The sequence below is a fragment of the Syngnathus acus genome, chromosome 10 (genome assembly GCF_901709675.1).
Source record: "Syngnathus acus chromosome 10, fSynAcu1.2, whole genome shotgun sequence".
Lineage (NCBI taxonomy): Eukaryota > Metazoa > Chordata > Actinopteri > Syngnathiformes > Syngnathidae > Syngnathus > Syngnathus acus.
The window spans coordinates 27516521-27538772 of record NC_051095.1 but is presented as its reverse complement, the minus strand read 5'-3'; the positions used below and the strand labels follow the sequence as shown (position 1 = coordinate 27538772).

At 44.7% G+C, this 22252-nt stretch overlaps 1 protein-coding gene across 5 annotated transcripts in view; it reads right to left on the bottom strand.

Moving 5' to 3' along the window:
- Nucleotides 1–22252, bottom strand: part of uvssa (UV-stimulated scaffold protein A) — a 158523-nt gene that overhangs the window by 72949 nt on the left and 63322 nt on the right. For 4 of the 5 annotated variants that reach the window (XM_037262838.1, XM_037262837.1, XM_037262840.1 and 1 more), the window contains 2 exons: nt 15450–15935; nt 1156–1265 (listed from right to left, as the gene is read on the bottom strand). In XM_037262838.1, coding sequence (XP_037118733.1) covers nt 1156–1265; nt 15450–15935 — 596 coding nt within the window. The remainder of the gene's footprint in view (nt 1–1155; nt 1266–15449; nt 15936–22252) is intronic. The other variant, XR_005099210.1, reaches the window with a different exon arrangement.

The following is a 22252-nucleotide window of genomic DNA, read 5'->3' as shown; positions in this document are numbered from 1 at the left end:
TAAGTCGCACCAGCCATAAAATGCCCAAAAAAGTGAAAAAAAAACATATATATGTATATAAATCGCTCCTGAGTATAAGTCGCCCCCCCACCCAAACTATGAAAAAAACCCGCGATTTATAGTCCGAAAATTACGGTATATATTTAATTAGTAATTCTCCCCCCTTTCCTTCCTAGCCCCCATCCTTTTTCCATTATTTTGCTCATCTGATTTCAGTCTTCCACATTACAAAAAAAGCTTGATATTTGAAACCTGAGAAGAGTGAATTATGTTTAGCATTTATTTTTTACTGTATAAATAATTTTATTTTATTCATAATGCAAGTGTGCACAGTAGTTTTTGGCTCCATTTTAAAATGCTCAAACCTTTACAGCTAAAAATGTTAAGGCCACAGTATATTCAATTTAAGTTTAATGTACTGCCATAATTCATAATGTAATGTCATTATTTTTATTTATACATTCCTCAAATAAAACAGGCTGTAATATAATGATGGTTGTAAAAGAGCAGTTGCTTGCTGTTGCAATATGCTGCATTTAATCTATGATCCGATTAAACGACTAATAGCAACTACTATCGGTGACATGTCAACTAGCAAAATAATCGTTTGTGGCAGCCCAAGGTGAGAGTTATTGGATAGCCGACACACACTCCATTAGTACTCAACATTAAGCTAGTTTATTCATGTGACATTCTTTAAACGTGCCAGGGAGTGCAGAAAATGAAACCTGAATTAGAAATGTGTGTGTGTTCATGCGTGTGTGTGCGTATGTGTGTGCGTGTGCATTTGTGGCCGCGTGTGTGTGTGTGTGTGTGGGGGGTGGGGGGGGGGGGGTTGGGTTTTATAAGCTCTGACACCCCCAACTACGTCCTGTCAGCCCCTCGCCACCCTAGATAAACTGTCTAGGATCGCCACATTACTTGAGCCATTCAGTACCCCTAATGTATTGCCTGGTGCAATACATTAAAAATGTGTAGCGTTAGAAGGACGTTACTTCTTGTTTTATATGTGTGTTCGTGTTCCCAGTTGTTGAATGTGTGACATATTTAAAGGTCAGCGACTGGAAGTTATTGCATCGGTGAAAAACAACAGTTACTGGACATCCCTAAAATGAATGTACACAAATGAGAAATGTTGCTTCTGCATGTACAAACCTGAACCCAATGCCGTACAGCAGGTAGGTGCTTGGTAATTAGTAGTCTTCGTAGATCGAACAACGTAGAAACTACAGCTTCATTATCCTCCGTCTCCTCTACATGAAAACCTGTGTCAAATTAAATAAATAGGACGTAACTATATGAGTAGCTGCTGCTCGTCATTTAAATAGTGAGAAGCTCAGCTCCACACAGGGACAGAGCATTCAATCATCATGCAGAAACCAAGTATCTAAGTATCTAAAAGGTGAATAATACAGTAAAAACCAGGAACAACAAATAATTATTGAGATGAATATGACATAAATGCAAGCTTAAATAAAAAAAAACATAAATCCTTTGGAAAATTCAGACATTATTATTCCAGGTCAAACTGAAAGATATGAAGGACGAAGAGTGCCAAAATTTAATTTATAATGAAATAAATGCTTAAAATGCGTGATGAAATTAAATCACTATCATCATAATCCTCTAATGCTGTGCTTCTCACCCTGGGTTCCATTGAACCCTCGGGGTTCGGTGAGTTGGTCTCAGGGGATCGGCAGAGCCTCCACTGCGGAGGTCCAAACACACCTGATTTATCATCACACTGATTTGCAGGTATGTAATTTGATTTGAGCTCATGCATTGTGTTGGTTATGTTCTTTGAACAAGGTGATGTTCATGCACGGCTCATTTTATGCACCAGTAATTAACATTGATGTCTTGAATTTGAAAAAAAAAATTTTTTCACGAAAGAGGGGTTCGGTGAATGCGTATATGAAACTGGTGGGGTCCGGTCCCTCCAATAAGGTCAAGAACTACTGCTCTAATGCTTTTCCGAGGTTGGGTCACGGCAGCAGCAGTTTAAGCAGGAAAGCCCCGACTTCCTTCTCCCTAACCACTTCGTCCAGCTCCTCAAAGATGTTCCCAATGCAATCTCCAGCATGTTTCAGGCTGTCCTTGGGGCCTCTTCCCAGTGGGACATGGTCAATGTTCCCTCTAATTTTTCATGTATCTGGGCATACACACAAGCTCCCTGAGCAAACTGAGGACTACTGTGAGCAACATCAGGTGGCCAACCCGGGGGGGGGGGTAATGGGACGTCAAACGCTGCGTGTTCGCTTCGCTTCCGGGGGGGGGGAATGGGATGTTGGTTATGCGCTGGATAGATTTTCTTGTGCGCTGACAATGTGCGGGCAGTGCGCGATTGCGCACGCGCGCAGCTTAGAGGGAACATTGGACATGGTCAAAGCACCTCATCAGAAGGGCGTCCAACGATCAACTGCCTAAGCCATCTCTTCTGGCTCTTCTCAATGCAGAGGAGAAATGGCTTGACTCTCCTGGATGACTGATATTTTCTCATTAGCTCTATGTAGAAAACTCATTTCAGCCGCTTGTATACTGGATCTTATTATTTCGGTCACAAGTTGAGGGTAGGAACATTGATCAACCAGTAGATTAACATTCCGGCTCAGCTCCCTCTTCACTATGATGGACCGGTAAGAGACTTCATCACAGAAGATGCTGCACCAATCCACCTGTAAATTTCCCACTCCATTCTCCCTTTACTCAACAAGACCCCAAGACACTTGAACTCATCCACTTGGGCAGGACCCTTTATGAACTTAGCACCATGGTCTCAGATTTGTAGGCATTGATTTTCATTCCAACCACTCCAAACTCAGCTGTGAACTGCTCCAGTGAAAGTTGAAGATCCCGGCTTGAAGAACCCAACAATGCCACATTAGCAGCAAAAAGCAGAGATGCAATACTTAGATTAGAAAACCTAACTCCCACCAACACCCCGGTTGCGCATAGAAATTCTGCCAATGAATGCTATGAAGAGAATTGATGACAAAAGGCAGCTTCCCAACCCTCACTGGAAAAAAAAATCCGACTTACTGCCAGCAATGCGGACCAAACTCTGATACTAGTCAGACAGCGCGTACTCGGGCATCTGGTACCCCATACTGCTGGAGCACCCCCATATGATCCCCTTGAGTACACAGCCAAACGCTTTCTACAAGTCCACAAAGTACATGTAGACTGGTTGAGCAAACTCACATGCACTTTCTAGTCCCCTGCTGAGGGTGGAGAGCTGGTTCAGTGTTCCAATCAAAAGACAAAAATCCCACTGACCCAGCACCCTCCTGAATTTGAGATTCAATGTCCTGATGGAACCTCCTCTCCAGCACTACCAAGTAGCCCTTAACAGAGAGGCTGAGAAGTGTGATTCGCCTGTACTTAAAAAACACCCTACCGTCTCCCTTCTTAAAGAGGGAAACCACCACCCCAGTCTTCCAATTTAGAGGCACTGTGGCCCATGCAATGTTGCAGAGTCGTGCCATCCAGGACAGCCCCACATCATCCAGAGCCTTAAGAACATTGGTATCAAACATTGGCACACAGTGTAATTTTATTTGGCTTGCAAGGCAATACAAAATTATTACATTATTGTACGATAAAAAGTGACCTGCCGGTCTTAAACTGCACATTTACCGCTCATACTACAAATCCCACAATGCCCTACTGTTTTGGCGCGTCAATCAGGACAGGACCCAGAAACGCTCTCCTCTGCAACAATTGTCAACGCAATCTCAAGTTACAGCTATCTCCGAGCTACCCCTTCTCAAAAATGGCAAAAAGAAAGGCAGAAAACAGGAGCTTTAAGACAAGACAAACCGTCTTTTACATACGTATATTAAAAAAAAAGGTGGAGGCAGAATATCTGTTTACATATGTAAAAGACGGACCGGTTTGTCTTGTATGTGGAGTCAACGTGGATATAACTATGGCAAGGATCCTTTTTGGCTGAGAGAGCCATGAACGCCACATACCATATTTTCAGGACTATAAGCCGCTACTTTTTGCCCAAGCTTTGAACCCTGCGGCTTGAAATCTGGTGCGGCGTATCTATGGATTTTTTGTGATTTTTGTGATGTGTAATACACATACACATTATTAAAAAGGTTGTGGACCGTTGTTGTGCGTCCCCGCTTTGCTGAGCGGAGGGATATCTGACCAGACACACGGTCACTTGGGAGAAGAGTAGTGTATTGTTCATCCATCAGGCAAATAGTGCCGCACAATTGACAAAAACAAGAGACAGAATGAGATCAAGACGGACATTACTGGAGAAAGGACGCTTTTATAGCCAAACCCTCATTATGAGGGAAAAAAGAAATGCATATGATTTGGCTCTTAACTAAGGAAATTGAGCTGCTGCATCTACTGTAGAGGTTTCCTCCGGCCACTAGAGGGCACTGGGCTATTGTTGATGACATCTTGTTGCGTCACGCTTTTCAGTTTCCTGCACATTACGGTTATAAATGTTTAAAAAAGATATGTGTCCCCCAAAAAACAGTCCTCTTGATGTATATTCTCTTACAAATGATAATTAAACATAAAAAAAACTGTAGCCTATAGTCCGGTGTGCCTTATATATAAACAAAACAAGATTTTCCCCTAATTGTAGCTGGTGCGGCTTATAATCAGGTTCGGTTTATAGTCCAGAAATTACGGATTGTAAAATGTAATTCTGTGAGAGCCATGCAATATGCATACATACAAGTCAATATGTGCATTAAATGTAAGAACAACACTTTTAAAATACAATAAGTCTCTTGTTTTCTTTTTAATAATGTTATGCTGTTGCTAACCAATGATGAACAAAGATTGTTTTACCGTTAATGCGATTTCTGGTGCTGCATGGTTTTGCTTTGTCGTCAGTCGCGGTGAGGTTAAGCGTAACTTTTTCTGTGACGTCTCGAGGGTATTTTTAGTACTTGTAGAAAATTAGAACCTCCCTAAGCAAAGTTAGGAGGTCAAGAATAAAGTGATATGTATGTAAAGACTCCCACGCAAAATCCTCTATGGTCAGTTACACCTGGGCCAACGCAGTGCTAGTGGGCAGAAGAAGCGGTTCAAAGACCAAATGAACTCCCTGAAGAGATGCCAGATCAACCCCTCTTCAGTGGAGGAACTCGCTTCCTGCTGAGACCTCTGGTGCTCGCACTCCTTACAGGGAGTGGATCATATGGAGGAACAGCGCACACAACATCGTGCAGCATACGAAGAGGCACGACCGCCAAGCCACCCTTGCTCTCCCCAGCACCTCCTTCACGTGCCCGGTCTGTAACCGCACCTGTGGATCCAGGATCGTACTGTTCTGACATCAGCAGATTCACAAATAAAAGATGGTCATCATCGAATCGATGGACAACCATAAGCAAATAAGCAAATGCCTGCGCGCACGCATTGTTTGCATGGACCCAAAGTACCCCAAAGTAACTAACCTCCTTGTCTCTGTTAAACTTTGTGTGAGCCCGTGTTGCATTTGGTTGTCCTGCCTCATTCGTGACAAAATGAAGTGCAAATCAGAGATGCTGCTGACTCTGCTGACGCAAATGAAGTGGAAGAGCGGATACGTAGCGGGAACCTGAGATAAAGCGTGGTTAGAACTGCTCTTACAGTTCTAAGCCAATCAACGACAAGATAGAGATCAACATGTTCCCATATGTCTCGTCTCCTCTACCGGCCAATAGTGTGCTGTAAAGTCATATGGGAAGACAAAACCCCACGTGAAGTGATGTCGCAAATAGCAGTGCTGCACCATGTATAGCTGCAATATCTGTTTTCATAAAAACCCGCGATGCACCATGGCCACAATAGGTGAAGCGCAAGGAACCACTGTATATTTACTTTGTTTTATGTTAATTAAGACAAAAGCATTTCTAGGTGAGATCTCGAGCCCAGATATGACCACATAATTTATTTTATATTGCTGGTCGATATCTTCTACTCTGTGTTTGAGAATTTTCATCAGCTGGTCTTTCCTGGCATTCTCATCTTTGAGAACTGCAATTTCTTCCATCGTGGTTTTAATCCAATCAATCGAGTCTCCATTTTCATAATACTCTTCTTAATGTCGCTAATCTCCCCTCCAGTCTCTTGAAGAGAGTTCTCTGCTAATTTTTTTTCCAGATGATTAGAGAAAGGTGGCGCAGTGAGTAGCATGTCTGCCTCACAGTTCAGAGGTTGTGCGTTCAATTCCACTTCCGGCCCTCGCTGTGTGTAGTTTGTGTGCGTACGTGGGTTTTCTCTGGGTACTCTGGCCAATGGAGCACTCCAAATTGCCCATAGCTGTGAGTATGAATGTGAATGGGTTGTTTCTGTGTGCACTGTGATTGACTGGCAACCAGCTCAGGGTGTACCCTGCCTACTGCCCAATGACTGCTGGGATAGGCTCCAGCACACGCGCGACCCCCATGGGGACAAGCGATATGGCCTCTTTTGAATTCTCAGCCCTCCCTCCACAGAGCTCTTTGAAGTTTTGAGGCACGTGAGCACTCGTGCACAAATGCAGATAAAGACTGAAAGTGACCCCCACATACAGGCTGCTCTCTCAACCAATGAAAGTGTTGGGTTTCAAATAATAACACTTGATTTTGAACACGTGAATACGAATGCACAAAAGCAGATAAAGACTGAAAGTAACTCCATACAGGTTGCTCTCTCAACCAATGAAAGTGTTGGGTTTCAAATAACACTTGATTTTGCAAAAACAACCTCCAGCAGCAGTTATGCAATAGGGCTTGGTTTTATTAACGTGTTATTTATGTAATGGTTATTTGAATAACTCTGAATTTTACGTCAGGGCCGTTCTCAGCTCTTCGTTTGTGTTTATGTCACGTTAGCATACCTGTCGTTTAGCCTGTTGTTGCTCGTTCATGACTGTTCTTGGTGTTGGATTTTGTCGAATAAATTGCCCCCCCAAAATGCGACTTGTACTCCGGAGCGACTTATATATGTTTTTTTTCACTTTTTTGGGCATTTTATGGCTGATGCGACTTTTTACTCCGGAGCGACTTATAGTCCGAAAATTACGGTATGTCTATTATTTCTTTTAAAACATTGTTTAAATTGAAAACTGTATTTTCCGCACCATAACATGCCAAGTTCCTTCACGTTGCCTTTCTGCAATGATCCTGGCTTTAAAGAAAGCTCTAATTTGTGCCTCGTAAGCATGTCTCTTTGTCTATGCCATTTTAGAGGATCCTAATGTTGTTTTCTTTGCACAAACGATAGCATTTATTTATCAAAGGCGGCGGAGGTACGTACTCTACGTGTTACGTCCCAGCCTCTGATTTGTTTACTGCCCCGACCTATGTAAAACGTAATTACCGATTATGCCTGTATATTACGTCTCTGTGTGGCGGAATCCACACAAATCAACTTTACAGATTTGCACAAACTATAGTATTTATTAATGGCGGCGGAGGTACGTACTCTACGAGTTACGTACAGTCCTCTGATTTGTTTTCTGCCCTGATCTACGTAAAATATAATGTCCTCTGATTGGTTCATTGGGTCTACATATTACGCGTGTATATTACGTCTCTGTGTGTAGGAAGCCACACAAAAGAACTTTAAAGATTTGCACAAACGATAGTATTTATTTATCAATAGCGGCGGAGGTACGTACGTACGACGAGGAGTTTGATCGATGGATTTAATGATTTGGAGTGACACAGATGGTTTGATAATATTATTGCCTATATAATAGTTATTTGATATCTAATTTATATATCGTTATATGGGCCTGTGGAATATTTTGAAGTGCAAGCGCCGTCAGCTGTGCGCACCCATTGTTGACAAAGGACAATCGATGGATTTAATGATTTGGAGTGACACAGATGGTTTGATAGCATTATTGCTTATATAATAGTTATTTGATATATAATTTATATATCGTTATACGGGCCTGTGGAATATTTTGAAGTGCAAGCGCCGTCAGCGGCGCGCACGCATTGTTGACAAAGGACGATCGATGGATTTAATGAATTGGAGTGACACAGATGGTTTTATTAACGTGTTGTTTATGTACCGTATTTTCCGCCCTAAAAGGCGCACCTAAAAACCTAAAATTTTCTCAAAAGCCGACAGTGCGCCTTATAGTCCAGTGCGCCTTATATATGGATCAAGTGATGAATTTGTTGATCCATACTGGTTGTACACAGTGCTCTGCCAAAATGTTTCAGTACGTTTTAGTACGACTAGTAAATTACAAGGTCGCATCGCTTCCCAACATTACGGTAACTGTAGTCAGGGGGCGTCACCGAATAGCTGTTGTACCCGCGAGGCTATTTCATTTCAAAATAGGCTGCTCCGTTAATGTTTCGAGTAAATTTACGTATTGATATGGAAGGGAAACATAGGTAAGCAGTACCAATGTGTTAGATCGAACTTTAGTCAGTTCCGATCATTTTATAGGAGATCGTTTGAGAAACGCGATTGTTTACACTTTGCTGAGGGTCATGGGAGATTGCGAGCTGAGGCTCGTGGGACTTTGCGGATGGCTAATGCTATAACGATAGCTGCTATACGTACCAGGCTATTTCATGTCAAAATAGGCTGCTCTGTTAATGTTTCGAGTAAATCTACGGATCGCTATGGAAGGGAAACATAGGTAAGTAGTACCAATGCGTTAGATCGAACTTTAGTCAGTTCCGATCATTTTATAGGAGATCGTTTGAGAAACGCGATTGTTTACACTTTGCTGATGCTCATGGGAGATTGCGAGCTGAGGCTCGTGGGACTTTGCGGATGGCTAATGCTATAACGATAGCTGCTATACGTACCAGGCTATTTCATGTCAAAATAGGCTGCTCTGTTAATGTTTCGAGTAAATCTACGGATCGATATGGAAGGGAAACATAGGTAAGTAGTACCAATGCGTTAGATCGAACTTTAGTCAGTTCCGATCATTTTATAGGAGATCGTTTGAGAAACGCGATTGTTTACAGAGGGCTCGTTGGTTATTGGCTAGTGGATGCATACCGCAACCCTAGTCAACCTCAGTTTGTTGCAGTATAGCTTCTATTTTATGCGCCTTATAATCCGGTGCGCCTTATATATGGACAAAGTTTTAAAATGGGCCGTTCATTGAAGGTGCGCCTCATAATCCGGTGCGCCTTTTAGGGCGGAAAATACGGTAATAGTTTTTTGAATAACTCTGAATGTTACGTCAGGGCCGTTCTCAGCTCTTCGTTTGTGTTGATGTCACGTTAGCATACCTATCGTTTAGCCTGTTGTTGCTCGTTCATGACTGTTCTTGGTGTTGGATTTTGTCGAATAAATTGCCCCCCAAAATGCGACTTGTACTCCGGAGCGACTTATATATGTTTTTTTTCACTTTTTTGGGCATTTTATGGCTGATGCGACTTGTACTCCGGAGCGACTTATAGTCCGAAAATTACGGTAATTTCATTGTAGTAGCAGTGGCTTCCATGGGTAAGATGAAGCTATTTGTTGTGCACAATTTCTTCAAAAGGTTAACAGAAAAGTGTTTAATTTCATTGTAATATCAGTGGCTTCCATGGGTAAGATGAAGCTATTTGATATGCGCAATTTCTTCAAAAAGGAAACAGAAAAGTGTTTAATTTCATTGTAGTAGCAGTGGCTTCCATGGGTAAACACGTGTTATGGTTAGAATAGCATGCTTTGTACTGAGAAAGCAAACGATGAACTTATCTCCACAGACGTTGCAGTCGCTGGTATTGGATCAAGATTTTCAGATGTTGGCCCATTTCTACCGACAAAATGCAGAAGCATATATATGTGTCTTTGGTGACATTATGTACTGTAAATCTCTGCCGTTTACAAGATTCTACCCAGCGAAAGCATTTCTCTCGGTTCTTTCGCGGCTTTGGGAAAGATGTGAAAAAAACTCCCCTCGTATGATCCCGGTCAGCATATCGCGAGTCGCTCCGACAGACACCAAAGCAGCAGTGTTTTGTTGCAACCATGATAGGTCCGTTAATGTTATTTCTGATAAAAAAAAATAGCGAGTTGGTCCTTTGCGCTCCAGCTGTTCACGACCTGTGCGGCTCTTGTGTTTGTCCGAAAACGCTGCGCCGCGGCACATGCGCAGTTCGCTGTTCTAAAAATAGTAACTTTGGGGTAATTGTGACAAGCCCTATTGCAGCAGTGGCCAACCCGCGGCTCGCGAGCCGCATGCGGCTCTTTGGCTGGTTTCATGCGGCTCTTCAGGAGATTTCACATGACAAGCGTCAAAATGCTTTGCTGGCGCTGCCATTTATTCCCCCTAGGTGGCGGTGGTGCGCTGACCAGTTGAATCGGTTTGAGTTGAAAAGAAGAAGAAGAATGACGTACTGATGACAAATGCGCGCGTTCATTTGAGTTGTAAATAATTTGTTTCAAGTTCGCTCTCAAAATGGCAGGGAAAAAAAGCACAGCCAAACGAAAATATGAAGAAGAACACAGGACGTTTTTAACAGAGTGGGAGAGTTTATATTTTTTTGTTGAACGTAATGGCAAGCCATTCTGCCTTATATGTCAGGCATCATTAGCGCATTTCAAAGCTTCAAATCTTCAGCGTCACTTCAGCTCAGTCCATCCTAATATCGACCAGGAATTTCCAAAAGGGACTGAACTTCGCAAGCACAGGTTGGTCACTTTGAAAAGTCAGGCAGAAAAGCAGATGCATTTTTCCCAAAAATTTACAAACCACTCAGAGACCGTAACGCTTGCATCATATCAACTGGCTTGGAACATTGCACAGGCTAAAAAGCCATACAACGAAGGCGACTTCATTAAAGGGTTAGGGTTATTGAAAATTGTTATATTTCTGTTTGTGGACTTGCTTGAACTGAGAGTTTATGTGTGTGTGAGACAGTGCACACAATGTTAAATGTCATTATCTTGGTGTGGGACATATTCAATAAATCTGGCTGAGCAGAGGCCTGTGTGTGTCTGTCTCTCTCTGTCTGCGGGGGGGGTGGCGGGGGTGATGTGGCTCTTTGCGGGGGGGGGGGGGGGGGGGGGGGGTTGATGTGGCTCTTTGGGATGATACAGTCAAAAATGTGGCTCTTCGCCTCTGACTGGTTGGCCACCCCTGCCCTATTGCATAACTGCTGCTGGAGGTTGTTTTTGCAAAATCAAGTGTTATTTGAAACCCAACACTTTCATTGGTGGAGAGAGCAACCTGTATGGAGTCACTTTCAGTCTTTATCTGCTTTTGTGCATTCGTATTCACGTGTTCAAAATCAAGTGTTATTATTTGAAACCCAACACTTTCATTGGTTGAGAGAGCAGCCTGTATGTGGGGGTCACTTTCAGTCTTTATCTGCATTTGTGCACGAGTGTTCACGTGCCTCAAAACTTCAAAGAGCTCTGTGGAGGGAGGGCTGAGAATTCAAAAGAGGCCATATCGCTTGTCCCCATGGGGGTCGCGCGTGTGCTGGAGCCTATCCCAGCAGTCATTGGGCAGTAGGCAGGGTACACCCTGAGCTGGTTGCCAGTCAATCACAGTGCACACAGAAACAACCCATTCACATTCATACTCACAGCTATGGGCAATTTGGAGTGCTCCATTGGCCAGAGTACCCAGAGAAAACCCACGTACGCACACAAACTACACACAGCGAGGGCCGGAAGTGGAATTGAACGCACAACCTCTGAACTGTGAGGCAGACATGCTACTCACTGCGCCACCTTTCTCTAATCATCAGGAAAAAAAATTAGCAGAGAACTCTCTTCAAGAGACTGGAGGGGAGATTAGCGACATTAAGAAGAGTATTATGAAAATGGAGACTCGATTGATTGGATTAAAACCACGATGGAAGAAATTGCAGTTCTCAAAGATGAGAATGCCAGGAAAGACCAGCTGATGAAAATTCTCAAACACACAGTAGAAGATATCGACCAGCAATATAAAATAAATTAGGTGGTCATATCTGGGCTCGAGATCTCACCTAGAAATGCTTTTGTCTTAATTAACATAAAACAAAGTAAATATACAGTGGTTCCTTGCGCTTCACCTATTGTGGCCATGGTGCATCGCGGGTTTTTATGAAAACAGATATTGCAGCTATACATGGTGCATCACTGCTATTTGCGACATCACTTCACGCGGGGTTTTGTTTTCCCATATGACTTTACAGCACACTATAGAGGCTTTGCAGTCACGTGGTTTTATCACGTGATTTTGTGTTATGCCGCCATCTTGGCGGTCAACTCGTCAGCTCGTTCCTACGTGTTTGTATAGGTTGTTTGATTTCTGCGCTACATTTTCACCGATTTCATCCGAATTATGGCTGATTTGCTATCCAACGAAGTTGGGCATTTGGATGAAGAATCCAAGAAACGTTACAGAGAGAAGTTGAACCTTGTTGGCACAACGGATCCGTACCTTTTACCGAGAAGCATGCTAAAATCGCCCGAGCATTTTGCAACAGCCGACCTGCCTGAACTCTCATATCCAGATATTTATAATTACTTTTTGTAATGGCATTTCATAACTTGACATATTAAAAAACTGAATAGAGTGAAATCATTCAGATACTGTACCTGTCTGTTCAAGTTGCTACCATTTTTATTATTTGTTTATTTTTGCATGATGCCACATCTGATTGGCTTGAAAACTTAACCAATAAATATAATTCAATATTTACATTGATAACGTTTTCAAGCCAATCAGATGAAGCATCATGAAAAAATAAACACAAAATAAAAACGGGGGGGGTGAACTGAAGAAATCATCCCATTCCCTGCCTTGCTGCTCTTGCTGCCTTTCTAAAAATGCACCCAGCATTTTCAACAATCATATTTGTATCATCCCATATTGTATTATTTCACATTTTGTGAAACAAATCAGGGGTGAATGGTTTGTTTACATACCTGATATGAAGTCCTCATTGCATATCCTTGTGTAAATCGTAGGTTTCCATCGTTCACGACGAATATCCGCGATCCATTTATCACGTTTTTTCATGTTCGCCGGAAATCTATAGAAGCTAAGATTTGGTTTATCGCCTCGTCTATTGCTACATCCAACAGCACAGCAGGTATCCGGCATTTTTAAGCTCAAATAGCAGCAGATATAACAAGAAAGCGTGTGTGAGTCGTTGACAGGCACTGAAAAGTTGACCGCCAAGATGGCCGCCAAGCTAATGTGGGTAGCTTGATGACGTCAGCTGCAAAGCCTCTATTGGCCGGTAGAGGAGACGAGACATATGGGAACATGTTGATCTCTATCTTGCCGTTGATTGGCTTAGAACTGTAAGAGCAGTTCTAACCACGCTTTATCTCAGGTTCCCGGTACGTATCCGCTCTTCCACTTCATTTGCGTCAGCAGAGTCAGCAGCATCTCTGATTTGCACTTCGTTTTGTCACGAATGAGGCAGGACAACCAAATGCAACACGGGCTCACACAAAGTTTAACAGAGACAAGGAGGGCTGGAATGCGGGCAGAGCAGGGCAACGAGGCAAGCTGACTAGCCCGTCAGTGAACGTGCATCGTGCGTCATCAAAGCAGACGGTCATAACAAGCTCATGGTCGGTCAGGGACAGGCAGAAGGTCAAGCCAAACAGAGTCCATAGCAGATCATAAAACCAGGCTTTCGCAAAACAGCGAATCATAAACAGGCATCGCGCTACACAGTGGATCGGGCAAATGGGAATCAGGTGGCATTGCAGAACCAGGTGGCAGGCATACATGTATCGAGGCAGACGAACCACCCCAGATTGACGGGCTTGCGGGGTTTAAATACACGCCCTAATGAGCCAGTAACAAGGGCACCGGTTGCGGAGATGTGCAGCTCCACATTGGAGCTGGTCTGCGGGGGCGCGTCAGCCGGCCACCACGGCGAGACCAGGGCGGAGCTGTGACACATTTACAATTTGTTGAATGTTTCTAAGACCGGCCACCACGGCGAGAGCAGAGCGGAGCCGTGACACATTTACAATTTGTTGAATATTTCTAAGAGTCAGTTTAACTTTAAAATGTTTAAGAATACAATAAAGTGTTTAAAAATAAAATAGTGTCTAAAAATAAAAGGATAAAAGTCTCTTGGATATTTTAAAAATATTGATTCATTGCAGATTTTCACCTATCGCGGGTGGTCTTTGAACCAATTATCAGCAATAACGAAGGATCACTGTACTACCCACATACCGTATTGGCCCGAATATAAGACTACCCTGATTATAAGACGACCCCCTCTTTTTCAAGACAAGTTTGAAAAAATACTTTTTGAACAACAAATTAAATTTTTATACGGAAAATAATTACAGTACATCTGAGACAAATGATTATAACAATATATTCGAGAGAAAAAGCATGTTATTATGCCTCATTCAAATCATGCAAAAACTGTCTATCACATCTTAATATCTGAACATTTAAATATGTAAACTAAAGTGCAATCACATTTGTAAATTAATGGCTTCTGGTTTTTCCATTTTCTGTTATCTCTTCTCTTATTTTCTTTCTAACTATTTTTTATTTTTCTTCTTCGTGCTACCGCAATTTTTATTTTTCTTCTTCGTGACAGGGGTTCGCTTTGGCCTGGGTAGTTAAGTTCAGCATTCATTTTAAAGATATTTGGCGCCATCTAACGTTGTGAATGGGTATAATGTCTAGACCCCGAATGTAAGACGGCCCCCACTTTTTCAGTCTTATTTCAATGCAAAAAATACCGTCTTATATTCGGGCCAATACGGTAATACATAAACGAGAGGTAGTTGCAGTCTTGAGGGCGCACCGAGAGCAGATCTCCTGGCGGCAGGAACAGGCACTTCCCCAACTGTATCATAAGCTATGGATCTCCGAAACTGGGTTGTCAGTGCAATCTACCAGACTATCTCCACTCAACGTTGACCCTCATGGGGTTGCTCCTGTAAAATAAGCTAAAAGAAATGAAATCTGGCGCCCTTGGAAACGAGGGACCTCCAGCCTTGGAAAGCAACCTGAGGGCTGAGAGCAGAGGCCAGAGATTTTGGCAACCCTCCGTCTTGAGATGTCTGAACTTAATAAGAAAATGGTCAAGCTACAGGAGGCCAGCATGGGAGACAATTAAAAGTGATTGATCGGTGCAAGTGCCGCCTTTTGATGGGGACAGTGCCCAGGGTGCCTGCAAGATTGTGACTCCGACTCCAAATCCTTGGTTAAAATCGAAACGGGACTAGATAAGCAGAATTGCTTCAACCCGCTTCCCTTTCCAACAAGTTGTGAAACAAAATGTGAAATTAAGTTGTAATAAGAGTGTTGAGCTTGCCGAAATAAACAAATCAATCAAATTAAGTGGACCAATAGTGCAGTTCTGAATGCACAATATACGAACCACATAACCAGATCTTCAAATCAGATAATATCTGACAGATAAAAAAAATGAATTCTGTGAATTATAAACATGCGGGTAGTGTAGTGCTATATGGCGGTATCTTTCACGCAAACAAAATACAAGTGACATTTCTTTTTAAATTTTGTGAAATTGAAAAATTTTACTCACCAGGACTAAGGTTCAAGTCCAGACGATACGAGCGGGACAAAAGGCCAGAGTTTTGAATAAAACAGTCTACATGAAGAAGGTCATGCTCTTCTGCTTCACATCTGCCCTTGGCCTCATGTTTTATCGTATGACTTTGTTCTACTTCAAGCTCTCCTTTTTTCTGGTTGTTTCGCATCTTCAGTTCTTCACTTTCCCACCTTTTCTGCTTCTTTTTCTTTATTTCTTTCTCCTCACGCTTGTCTTTATTGTCTCTGTCATTTTCTTCTTTTGTCACCCTCTCTTTGCTCTCTTGTATCTTCTCTGTTCTGTCATTTATCAAGTTTTTGCTACAGCAGGGACTTTCATCATCTGACAAACATCCAGTGTTTGTTTGTGTGAGGTGGCAGCTGTTAGTTGTGAGGCTGTCTTGAAGTGTGAACTGAGGAAAAAGCAGCTTCAAACAGGAGTCTAATTCTCTCAGTGCCATCTCAATATCCGGGGAACAGTCTGTAAAAGAAATAATTATTGTTAAAATCACTACTTTTGAAGGGAGCGGGGCAGGATGGATGGATGGATGGATGGATGGATGGATGGATGGATGGATGGATGGACGGATCATTCACATTTTTCTTTGACACAAAAACAGCACTTTTTCACCCTTGTAAAGCCACATGGCTTGGCTTCATTCATACTATATTTTTTACTATCGTATTTTCCGCACCATAAGGTGCACCTAAAAGCCTTTAATTTTAAATTAATTTTCCTTTTGATAATGTGTGCTTTTTGTGTCAACCGAATTCCAAAATCTGTAAAATTGTTTTATGTGGCTTCCGTAAAATACAGGCATAATATGTAGACCCGATGAAGCAATCTGAGGACATTACGTTTTACGTAGATCGGGGCAAAAAAAAACAATTAGAAGACTGTACGTAACATGAAGAGTACGTACCTCCGCCGCTATTGATAAATAAATACTATCGTTTGTGCAAATCTTTAAAGTTCTTTTGTGTGGCTTCCTACACACAGAGACGTAATATACAGGCGTAATATGTAGACCCAATGAACCAATCAGAGGACATTATATTTTACGTAGATCAGGGCAGAAAACAAATCAGAGGACTGTACGTAACTCGTAGAGTACGTACCTCCGCCGCCATTAATAAATACTATAGTTTGTGCAAATCTGTAAAGTTGATTTGTGTGGATTCCGCCACACAGAGACGTAATATACAGGCATAATCGGTAATTACGTTTTACATAGGTCGGGGCAGTAAACAAATCAGAGGCTGGGACGTAACACGTAGAGTATGTACCTCCGCCGCCTTTGATAAATAAATACTATCGTTTGTGCAAAGAAAACATTAGGATCCTCTAAAATGGCATAGACAAAGAGACATGCTTACGAGGCACAAATTAGAGCTTTCTTTAAAGCCAGGATCATTGCAGAAAGGCAACGTGAAGGAACTTGGCATGTTATGGTGCGGAAAATACAGTTTTCAATTTAAACAATGTTTTAAAAGAAATAATAGACATACCGTAATTTTCGGACTATAAGTCGCTCCGGAGTAAAAAGTCGCATCAGCCATAAAATGCCCAAAAAAGTGAAAAAAAACATATATAAGTCGCTCCGGAGTACAAGTCGCATTTTGGGGGGGCAATTTATTCGACAAAATCCAACACCAAGAACAGTCATGAACGAGCAACAACAGGCTAAACGACAGGTATGCTAACGTGACATAAACACAAACGAAGAGCTGAGAACGGCCCTGACGTAAAATTCAGAGTTATTCAAATAACCATTACATAAATAACACGTTAATAAAACCATCTGTGTCACTCCAATTCATTAAATCCATCAATCGTCCTTTGTCAACAATGCGTGCGCGCGGCTGATGGCGCTTGCACTTCAAAATATTCCACAGGCCCATATAACGATATATAAATTATATATCAAATAACTATTATATAAGCAATAATGTTATCAAACCATCTGTGTCACTCCAAATCATTAAATCCATCGATCGTTCTTTGTCAGCAGCTGACGGCGCTTGCACTTCAAAATATTCCACAGGCCCATATAACGATATATAAATTAGATATCAAATAACTATTATATAAGCAATAGTATTATCAAACCATCTGTGCACTCTAAATCATTAAATCCATCGATCAGATTCCTCGTCCTTTGTCAACAACGCCGCGCGTGCGCCCTGACGTCAGCCTTGTCGTTATTCCACAGATCTACTATATATTGTAGCGTTAAAGTTCAAGGAAAGACGTGGGTTTGGTAAACGGCTCTTTATTTAACAAAACAAACGTCCAGGCGTGTGGCGGCGTGGACTTCCAGCCACGGAAGTGGAAGAGAGCTCCATAGAATAGGACCGGGCGTGCGTAAAAGCCATGACCGAGCCCTATCCACCGTCCAGGGACAGCCACCCGGCCGAGCGCCGGCCCCAGACTTCCATCCACGGAGGTGAAAGAGAGCTCCATAGAATAGGACCGGTCGTGCGTAAAAGCCATAATAGTTTTTCAAACCTTCTGTGTCACTCCAAATCCTTAAATCCTTCAAACTCTTCGTCCGCCGTGTCACTTAGAAACAAAGCCGCTAATGATGCCGGTAGTACGTGGGGTCCTTCGTCATCTTTGTCATCCCGTGATCAATCTTTGTCCTTTATGTAAACAACCGCCGCGCCGCGTCGCGCTGCTGACGTCACTTGAAATTCAAATTACAGTAATCCCTTGCATCGCGGTTCGTTTATCGCGGTTTCACTTTTTTTTTGTGGAAGATTTTTGAAAAAAAAACACATATAAGTCGCTCCTTATTATAAGTCGCCCCCCCACCCAAACTATGAAAAAAAACGCGACTTATAGTCCAAAAATTACGGTACATATTTTCAAGTCATTTTCATAACTGTTGCACAAATGTATATCTTTAACAGAAACCTATCTTTGCTTTATTTAATGGCCTTCTCAGACTACACGGCATTTTTGTCGTTCACGATGGTCGTGCTGCCAGACGACAGGATAATAGGGGTGTAACGGTTCACTATACATAAGTTTCAGTTTTTAAGTGACGATTTGGTTCAAATCACGGCTCACATTAGCCCCTTATGAAGAAAAAAATAAATGGATCCCGTTTTCCCTCGCCCGGACACGGGTCACCGGGGCCCCCCTCTGGAGCCAGGCCTGGAGGCGGGGCTCGAAGGCGAGCGTCTGGTGGCCGGGCCTTCGCCCATGGGGCCCGGCCGGGCACAGCCCGAAAAGAAAACGTGGGTCCCCCTTCCCATGGGCTCACCACCTGTGGGAGGGGCCAAAGGGGTCGGGTGCAGTGCAAGCTGGGCGGCGGCCAAAGGCAGGGACTTTGGCGGTCTGATCCCCGGCTGCAGAAGCTGGCTCTTGGGACATGGAATGTCACCTCTCTGGCTGGAAAGGAGCCCGAGCTGGTGTGCGAGGCAGAAAGGTTCCGACTAGATATAGTCGGACTTGCCTCCACGCACAGTTTGGGTTCCGGTACAAGCCCTCTCGAGAGGGGCTGGACACTCTTCCACTCTGGAGTTGCCCACGGTGAGAGGCGTCGAGCAGGTGTGGGTATACTTATTGCCCCCCGGCTGGGTGCCTGCACATTGGGGTTCACCCCGGTGAACGAGAGGGTAGCCTCCCTCCGCCTTCGGGGTGGGGGGGACGGGTCCTGACTGTTGTTGTGTCTATGCACCAAGCGGCAGCTCAGAGTACCCACCCTTCTGGAGTCCCTGGTGGAAGTGCTGGAGAGCGCTCCTTCGAGGGACTCCACGTTCTACTGGGTGACTTCAATGCTCACATGGGCAATGACAGTGAGACCTGGAAGGGCGTGATTGTGAGGAACGGCCCCCCCCGATCTGAACCCGAGCGGTGTTCTATTATTGGACTTCTGTGCTCGACACGGATTTTCTATAATGAACACCATGTTCAAACATAAGGGCGTCCATGTGTGCACTTGGCACCAGGACACCCTAGGCCGCAGTTCGATGATCGACTTTGTAGTCGTGTCATCGGATTTGCCGGCCGCATGTTTGGACACTCGGGCGAAGAGAGGGGCGGAGCTGTCAACTGATCACCACCTGGTGGTGGGTTGGCTCCGATGGTGGGGGAAGATGCCGGTCCGACCTGGCAGACCCAAACGCTCTGTGAGGGTCTGCTGGGAACGTCTGGCGGAATCCCCTATCAGGAAGAGCTTCAACTCCCACCTCCGGCAGAGCTTTTCCCACGTCCCGGGGGAGGCGGGGGACATTGAGTCAAAGTGGACCTTGTTCCGCGCCTCCATTGTTGAGGCGGCCGACCGGAGCTGTGGCCGTAAGGTCATTGGTGCCTGTCGTGGCGGCAATCCCCGAACCCGCTGGTGGACACCGGCGGTAAGGGATGCCGTCAAGCTGAAGAAGGAGTCCTATCGGGCCGTTTTGGCCTGCGGGACTCCGGAGGCAGCTGACAGGTACCGGATGGCCAAGCGGAACGCGGCTTCGGCGGTTGCTGAGGCAAAAACCCGGGCGGGGGGAGTTTGGCGAGGCATGGAGAATGACCTTCCGGACGGCTTCGAGGAAATTCTGGTCCACCATCCGGCGTCTCAGGAGGGGGAAGCAGTGCAACGTCAACCACTGTTTTACAGTGGAGTGGCGTGCTGCTGACATCGACTCGGGACGTCGTGTGTCGGTGGGGAGAACTACTTCCGAAGACCTCCTTAATTCCACCTACACGCCTTCCACTTGTGGAAGCAGGGCCTGGGACTCTGAGGCGGACTCTCCAATCTCTGGGGTCGAAGTCACTGAGGTAGTTAAAAAACTCCTCGGGTGGCAAGGCCCCGGGGTGGATTGAGAATCCGCCCGGATTTCTTAAGGGCTCTGGATGTTGTGGGGCTGTCATGGCTGACACGTCTCTACAACATTGCGTGGACATCGGGGACAGTACCTCTGGATTGGCAGACTGGGTGGTGGTTCCCCTCTTTAAGAAGGGGGACCGGAGGGTGGGGTTCCAATTACAGGGGAATTACACTCCTCAGCCTCCCTGGTAAGGTCTATTCAGGGGTGCTGCAGAGGAGGGTCCGTCGGGAGGTCGAACCTCGGATTCAGGAGGAAACAGTGTGGCTTTCGTCCTTGGCCGTGGAACAGTGGACAGCTCTTCACCCTCAGCAGGATCCTCGAGGGTGCATGGGAGTTCGCCCAACCAGTCCACGTGTTTGTGGACCTTGGAGAAGGCGTTCGACCGTGTCCCTCGGGAGGTTCTGTGGGGGGTGCTTCGGGGGTACGGGGTACCGAGCAACTGATAAGGGCGGTTCGGTCCCTGTATCACCGATGTCAGAGTTGGTCCGCATTCCGGCGAGTAAGTCGGATTCGTTCCCAGTGAGGGTTGGACTCCGCCAAGGCTGCCCTTTGTCACACCGATTCGTTCATATTTTTATGGACAGAATTTCTAGGCGTACGGTTTTGGGGACCTCAGCATCGCGTCTCTGCTTTTTGCAGACGACGTGGTGCTGTTGGCTTCTTCAGCCGGATCTCCAGCTCTCACTGGAGCGGTTCTGCCAGCAGAGTGTGAAGCGGTCGGGATGAGGTCAACACCTCCAAATCCGTAGTCCATGGTCCTCGATCGGAAAAGGGTGGAATGCCCTCTCCGGATTGGGGATGAGATCCTGCCCCAAGTGGAGGAGTTTTAAGTATCTTGGGGTCTTGTTCAGAGTGAGGGGAGGATGGAGCGCGAGATTCGACAGGCGGATCGGTGCAGCGTCGGCCGTAATGCGGACTTCTGTACCGGTCCGTCCGTGGTAAAGAGAGAGCTGAGCCAAAAGGCAAAGCTCTCAATTTACGCCCGGTCGATTTACGCTCCTACCCCTCACCTATGGTCACGAGCTATGGGTCTGACCGAAAGAACGAGATCCCGGATACAAGCGGCCGAAATGAGTTTTCTCCGCAGGATGTCCGGGCTCTCCCTTAGAGATAGGGTGAGAAGTTCGGTCATCCGGGAGAGACTCGGAGTAGAGTCGCTACTCCTCCACGTTGAGAGGAGCCAGATGAGGTGGCTCGGGCATCTCATCAGGATGCCTCCTGGACGCCTCCCTGGGGAGGTGTTCCGGGCATGTCCCACCGGTAGGAGACCCCGGGGACGACCCAGGACGCGCTGGAGAGACTATGTCTCTCAGCTGGCCTGGGAACGCCTTGGGATCCCCCGGGATGAGCTAGATGAAGTGGCTGGGGAGAGGGAAGTCTGGGAGTCCCTCCTGAAGCTGCTGCCCCCGCGACCCGACCCCGGATAAGCGGAAGAAGATGGATGGATGGATGGATTTGGTTCAAACTTCAGTTCGGTTTAAACATTAAAAAGATAAAAAACTGATTTTTCATTGTTGAAAACCTCCAGACAAAATGTCTTGATTTTATTGCAATATTAAGAACTCTTCCCCAATCATAAGATACTTCTAATTAACCTCAATTAACCAAGGACACTAAAATGAACATTGTTGGATTTTATTTGCGTGTAGAGAGCTTGGGCTTTCCGCCTTGCATCAACCATTACTAATTACCTGTGTCCAACTTCTTTAACGTGTGTTCGTTTTTCAACAGGCTGGACGGTACGGTATGCTAACGTTACGTAGACACATAAACGAGGAACTGAGAATGTGCCTGACGCAACATATTAAGAGTTATTCAAATAACTATAACATGCTAACAAGTTTATCAAACCATCCATGTCAATCCAAATCATTAAATCCATCGAAATCTTCATCCTTTGTGTCACTTATAAACAACTCTGCTGACTCCGAAAGTAGATGCGGCGCTTCCTTTGCTACGTTGCTGACGTCAGAC